The 6,962-nt window shown below is 44.9% G+C and overlaps 1 protein-coding gene across 1 annotated transcript; it reads left to right on the forward strand.

Moving 5' to 3' along the window:
• The first annotated feature begins 824 nt into the window (after positions 1–824).
• LOC121609712 lies at positions 825–6,716 on the forward strand. Its single transcript, XM_041941414.1, has 2 exons — positions 825–1,219; positions 2,514–6,716. The coding sequence occupies exon 2, from the start codon at positions 3,748–3,750 to the stop codon at positions 5,686–5,688; it is 1,941 nt and encodes a 646-aa protein (XP_041797348.1). The 5' UTR covers positions 825–1,219; positions 2,514–3,747; the 3' UTR covers positions 5,689–6,716.
• The last annotated feature ends 246 nt before the right edge of the window (positions 6,717–6,962 follow it).

Consider the following 6,962-nt stretch of genomic DNA (forward strand, 5'->3'; position numbering starts at 1 on the left):
CTAATTTTTTGAAACCCCACCACCTTCGGGTGGTGACATTTCAGGCCCCCAGGGTGGAGAGTGCATGTCCTGCTCCCTACCTTCGGTGGGGAGCAGGCTCAGTTTTTTCACCTAACCCTTTTTTACACAGTTCTTTCACATAATTTAAAAAAAGAATATTTCTCTTCCTTAGGAAAATTTTGGCAACTTCGAACCTACATACACATCAATGCGTAGACACATTTTCATCCATAACTCGGGAACGGAAGGTCATAGAGACTTGAAACCTCGATCCGTCTGACATAATTCGGGGTCGCTGAACACGCCAGACTTGGTCCCATGTTTCTACGACCTTCCGTTCCGGAGATATGGCGATTTTAAAGTTTCAATCCGGGACTTCTACCACTTCCGGGGGGCGGAGTCTGATAAGCGGCACACCATTGGAAAGGTCTTTGCCCAAGGATTCCAATGAAATTGGTCCTAGAGCTCTACGACCTTCAGAACTGGAGTTATGAGCAATGGAAAAAACGAATATTTTACTTTAATACCCATAATGCATTGCAGGAACTAGTTACCACTTTTTCCGTTATAAATCATGTTTTTTAAGACATAAACACTTTTTAAGATGTACTAGCCCTGTGTTTATGTTAATATCTACCTAGTTATACCTTTAAAACAAAATAAAAAAAATTTCACAACCATGACAGAGGTTACTAGTGCGTAAGAGGCCTATATAAGAGTCCGAGATACATTTTAAGCAGATGATGAACCCCCTATGGGAGGATTAGATGGGCATCTGATCGTGGTTAAAACCCTCATTCCTAACCCTAACCCTAAAAAAATCCCTCTGAGGAAGCAGTACACACTGCGAAACGTTAGGGCATTTCGGCTGTATGGACCTAACCAAGGACCTTTTTTAACTATTTTATCGGCATTTTAACTTCCCACCGTCAGGCTCGGCACGGTGTGGATTTTAATGTGCTTTTTTAACTCCTTTTTTCTAAATAAAGTTTGTTTTAACAGTTAGAGTGAGCCTCCTGCTACAGGCTTTTTTAACATCACCACTAAGACCTGGATGGCAGCCGTTTTTAACATCTCCTGCAGGACATAAACCACCAATTGAACTGTGGATGGACTTTTAATCTGTTTTCAGGATTGAAACAGGTGGAACACCACCAATTGTTCCTGAGGACTGCTGCCACGGGACTCCGGCCTGGTGAGCCATCGGGCCCAGGCTCAGGTAGGCCTCACTCTAACTATGGTGTTTATCCACAGGTCCCAGGCGGTCCAATCCAGCCGAGCAGTGGAAAACAGAAGACACGTTTTTAACAGAAACCCATGTACTGACACACGTAGAACAAATAGAGAACCTGCAGTTGCAATAGCCCCTCCACCATTAGCATTAGACTCAACTACTAGACAGACAGCTAAAACCTTCTTTAAATTGCTACAGGCCGTCCATCACAAGGACATAATAGATCATGCTATTGCCACTCAGAGCCCACCACAGGGGATGTATAAGCAAGTCAAGAAATTGACAGCTTTTATCAAACCCTCCTCACCGTCTGATGCAGTAACACAAGCAGTATGTAACAATACTGAGGCCTGGATGGCGAAAAACCTCTGCATCCTACAGAAACACTACGATACTGTAATCAGCACAGTAAGCGGCCACCCTTACAATGACGTAGCGTTCCAGATTTCAGCTAACTGGGCCAGAAAACGCTATAAAGCAAAATTGAGCCCACAGACAGTGGAGAAAGCACAGGCCTTACTACAGCCTACAGCACCTACCTGTACCACCCCACCCCGGCCACCTACAGAATCACCAACAACACACAGGGGCCCCAGGGAACTGAATCTGGGAGACATACAGGAGTTTCCACCCCTCCCCATGCCCACAAAACAAGGGACCTACCAGAAATCCCTCCATTTGGGGCCCAAACCAACCCTAATCGAACACATCCTAAATAGCCATGAAAATGGTCTTACAGGCCTCCCTCCCCCCCAGGAACAATCCACACCCAAGGTGATGGAACGCTCCTCCGGGCCCCTCCTGAACCAGAAACGTCCCCTGCTGCCACTTTCCCCCATAGTTTACATTAAAAAACTCACTGGGGTGGAAACAACACAAAAAGTGGTATCCCAGAGTCAGTCCCACCCTCCCAGAGTGGGTCCTGGTTCCTCTCCTCCTCCTCCGACACTTCTCCCCCCTCCGGCCCCCCCCTCACATGGAACCTCTGCTCCCCCCTCCCGGACCAGTACCCGACAGGGGAAGACCCTCCCGGGACAGAAATCCACTGACCTGTCTCAATCAATGTCAGAAGAAGACTTCACTAGCCCCCACAAAAACGGAAAACCATGGAGGGAGAAGAAGAAAAGGAGGGCCGGCCTCAGCAAACGTGCTAAAAAACAAAAAAGTCAATTTAAAGATCAGTCAGTGTCAGCTGCACCCCCCTTAACAAATGTAGCTGTTCTGAAGGAAAACTCACCTATCAGAGCCCTAACCCCTTCTCCATCTGCTCCTCCTACAGGACCGGCAGTAACATCGGGCCTGAGTCCGGATCCCCAGCCAGAGAAAGTGGTAACACTGGTGGAGAGGAAACATATGATGAGATGTGAGTCTGAAAAGCATAACAATGCTGACGACCCAGACAAAAACAACCTCTCTGATCCTCCCACCTTAAAAACTACACTTACCTCTGGCCAGCGGGATCCACAAAATCACCCGATCCTGCCGTACCCAGCATCTGAAAAACATCCCACTAATGACACGTTTTCACCTGTATGCCATAGAGCCAGACCAGGAGCGAAACTCATGGACTGGAGTCTCCACGGTATGAAACCAATTTGGTTCATAGGAGACTCCAATCTAAACCGCATCCCGGCCCACAACAACCCACAACTACAAATAGACAGCTACCCAGGGGCCTCAACTTATCATTTCTGGAGGCTTCTGGAAAACACTCCCCCTCATCCACACATAAAGGTGGTGGTGCTGTCCGTGGGGCTTAACAACAGAAATCAAGACCCACATAAAACCACCAACAAGCAGCTCAGAATGCTATTTAAGAGAGCACAGACTGCCTTCCCTAACGCTGGTATTTTTGTGCCTCTCATTAACCATTCACCCAACCTTCCACAGGAGGAGAAGAGAAATTTGGCAGCTATTAACCAATGCATCTCTCTTCACCTCCCCTTCCTCAGCCCCATCCCTCCCAAGCAGTTTGTCACCACCCCTGATAACATTCACTGGACAACCGCCACAGCTAGAACAATATTCCAACACTGGTGTGCAGAGCTACAACTAAATTTTTAGATCCACCGCAGCCGACACGGGCATCCGGAGAAGAGAGCAGCGCTCTCTCTCCCTCCTCCGCTCTGCCCCTCCCCTCCCCCTCCTCCGCTGCTGCACCGGGTCCGACTCATTCACGGGCACACACACGAAGCCAGATCGCCACCTCTGCTACGGACTTCAGCTGGGCCTCTGAATCCAACATCCTAAACTTAGCGACATTATTCCGACCCACTCAGGCTCAAGCTGAATTGTTAGAAAAGGGACTCACCTTTATCCCAGCTCCACGTACTTTTGATACGGAGGAATTGCGCAGAGATCTATATCAGTACCACAGAAAAATAAAACTACTGGATTATTTTCAAAACACAAAATCGAACAAAATACCATTTACCTCTCCTTCCAATTGGGAACCCGCGTGGGAATACCTAGATGTAAAAATAAAACGATTAATTCGACAAGACGTGCGCAGCATGAACAGTTATTCCCCGCCTGTAACATCAAATAACAGTACCTCTCACCAAGAACAATCTCAAATTATCAGGTCACTTCAGAACAACCCCCACATAATAATAAAACCTGCGGACAAAGGGTCGAAAATTGTCATCATGGACAAACAACAGTATGCTCTGGAGGCTAGAAGACAGTTATCAAACATGACGTATTATAAACCCATACAATCTAGCCTCCAACATACAACACAAACCAGAATTCGAACAATAACTCAAGATTTATACCACAAAAAATATATATCAGCCAAACAACGCAACTTTCTATTCGGCCCCGACGATCCCCGTGAACGGCGTTTTTACCTACTTCCCAAAATTCATAAAGAGCCGCAGACTTGGACGGTCCCGTTTAAAATCCCCCCGGGTAGACCGATCGTCTCCGACTGCAACAGCGTGACATACAATATCTCTCAATACATCGACTCCTTTCTAGGTCCTCTTTCCGTTAGACACCCCAGTTATTTAAAGGACACCTACCACTTCATTGAAAAAATCCGACCGCTGGTTTTACCGAGCAACGCCATCCTATTTACCATAGACATTGACAGTTTATACACTAATATTGATACGCGCATGGGCTTACAAACAATTCGCACTATTTTTAACAGATATCCAGACAGGAATAGACCAGACGATGACATCTTACAATTACTAGAAATCTGTTTAACATGTAACGATTTTACCTTTGATAATCAATATTACCTACAGGTCCACGGCACAGCAATGGGACACCGATACGCCCCCTCCTACGCCAACCTCTACATGAGTGAGTGGGAGAGGAGCGCCCTCCAAAAATGTCCCCTCCAGCCTCTGTTTTATCTCCGGTTTTTAGATGATATTATAGGGGCGTGGGAACATGGAGAAGAAAAGTTTTTACAATTCATACAAATTCTTAATCATCATCACCCCTCCATTAAGGTCAAACATAGTCTGGATGCAAAACAAATCAATTTTCTGGATACCACAGTTTACTTTCATAACGTCAATGAACAAAATAAAAAACTACTTACCAGAGTCTACTTCAAACCGACGGACACCCACGCGTTGCTCCATAAAACCAGCTACCACCCGAAACACACTTTTAAAGGTATAGTCAAATCACAAATCATTAGATTCCACCGTATTTCTTCAAGCCCAGAGGACCTAGAAAATGCAATTTCCACCCTATTCACCAGTCTGAGACGTAGAGGTTACTCCAGGCGATTCCTCCGGTCCATCAAGAGCAGCACGCTGGCGTCCCTCCGTACTGAGACAGGTGTAATTAATCGAAATAACTCATTACAAAATGGCGACAGCCCATTACAGGATGGTGACAGCTGCGCAGGTGCAATAGTCCCTCTGATCACAACCTTTTCCAACAGATACACGGGATTACATAACACACTGAAAAATAACTTCCAGCGCTTTTTGACAGATCACCCTATATTAAAGGAGTACAGAGTCATTTCAGCACTGAGGAAGAATAAAAACCTGAGAGATGCATTGGTGAAAGCCTCCTTTGGAAAAGACAAAAATAAAAACAAACCACAAAACCTATGGAAATTCAAGCACACCAAGTTTCTCTACAACCCCCACAGTGGCAGAGGCACCTCAGTAAATGGCTACTTCTCTATAAAAGAAAAAAACGTGGTCTATTGTCTACAGTGTACACAGTGTAATTTATTATACATAGGGGAGACAGTCAACACTATACAGGCCAGGCTCAAACAACACCTTTACAATATTAGGGAAGGCAGGCTACAAACCCCACTCGTAAACCACTTCCGCTCTCATTCCACACAAGGAATGACAGTCATGGGTCTTGAGGCCTGTGCGACGTGGACGGGAGGCCAGCGAAGATGGAGGGAGAGATGCTGGATTGACAGACTGAAGACTCGGATCCCCCAGGGCCTTAATGTCACATAATGACTCTCCTGGGTGTGTGTGGGGGGAGGTGGATGAGGGGGACACGACGCATGCTACCTCTGAAAAAACAAGCAATAAACAATTAGCACTTATTTTAATACGGGGTCATCTCTTTGTTCTGGTGATATGAATTAATTTTCTCTGTCTTATTTATTGTATTTATTCTTATTTATTTTAAAGGGTACTTTTATTATTTAATTATATTATATTATCTCATTTTACCTTTTTATTATAGTTATTTTTTTATTTATTTTATTCTAGTCATCTCCACCATTTTATCAATCACTCTATTTATTCTATTACAGCTATTTCATTTACTATCTTTTAATCTTTCACACTCCCAGGTATCTTTGTTTTACTTTATGCACACACATATATATACCTACTTTTATTCCTTGTTTTACTGAGTGATGGCATGGTTTGAACCTTTGAGCACTTATTTAAATATATTGATTATGTACAGCATGGTGTGACAAAAATTGTGTACATTCTTATGGCGTGAAACATTTTACTGCATGCATGGCTTGATGTGATTTTGCACTTATTTATTTATTTATTTATTTATTTATTCTTAGCCCTGCTTTATTCTCCTTGTACCTTTCATCTAATACATAACTTTACCTCCCTCAGCACTTACTAGAAAAACGTCTTATCTTCAACCATCCACCAGAGGGAGCCATTGTACCACTTTTATCTTCTCTCACCAGAACATTGACCCAAATAAAGCACAAAGTTCAATACATATACATGTGTGTGTGTGTGTACTACACAAGTGCAATCCTTACTACACTAGGGCTGGACAGGACACAGTACTTTAAAACTCAGAAGATGTACTTGCTCTTCCATAACAACCCAAAGTGTTTACAATGGTGGCAGATTTTGTCGTCTTGTTCTCCTCTCCTCTTCCTTTTCCCATCTTCCTCATGCTTACAAACTATGAGTGTGATTCCGGTCTGTCGCCCCCTCCTCTCCCTCTATCTGACGTCATAATAACTGCTTCCCCCTCCTTTTGCAGATCCAAATTTCAATATAAACAACCCTTTATTTTCCAAACCCCCCCCCCCCCCCCCCCCCACTCTCTCTCTTATCCTTACCACTATCCCAGCCTCTTATCCTAACCCTAACCAAACCCCTCCCCAGGCCCTAACCCTAACCCTCCATCCCCCCCACTCCTAACCCTAACCTTCAATCCCCCTCCCTCTCTCCCCCCTCTTTTTTCTCTTCCCCCCCCCCCCCGGACCAGAAACCGGACCTTTTGGCCTCTCCTCCACGTC

This window comes from Chelmon rostratus, chromosome 7 (genome assembly GCF_017976325.1).
Source record: "Chelmon rostratus isolate fCheRos1 chromosome 7, fCheRos1.pri, whole genome shotgun sequence".
NCBI lineage: Eukaryota > Metazoa > Chordata > Actinopteri > Chaetodontiformes > Chaetodontidae > Chelmon > Chelmon rostratus.

Bases quoted from the DNA above. Each gene is read 5' to 3' on its own strand.
- LOC121609712 (XM_041941414.1), top strand. From the start codon at position 3,748: ATGAACAGTTATTCCCCGCCTGTAACATCAAATAACAGTACCTCTCAC.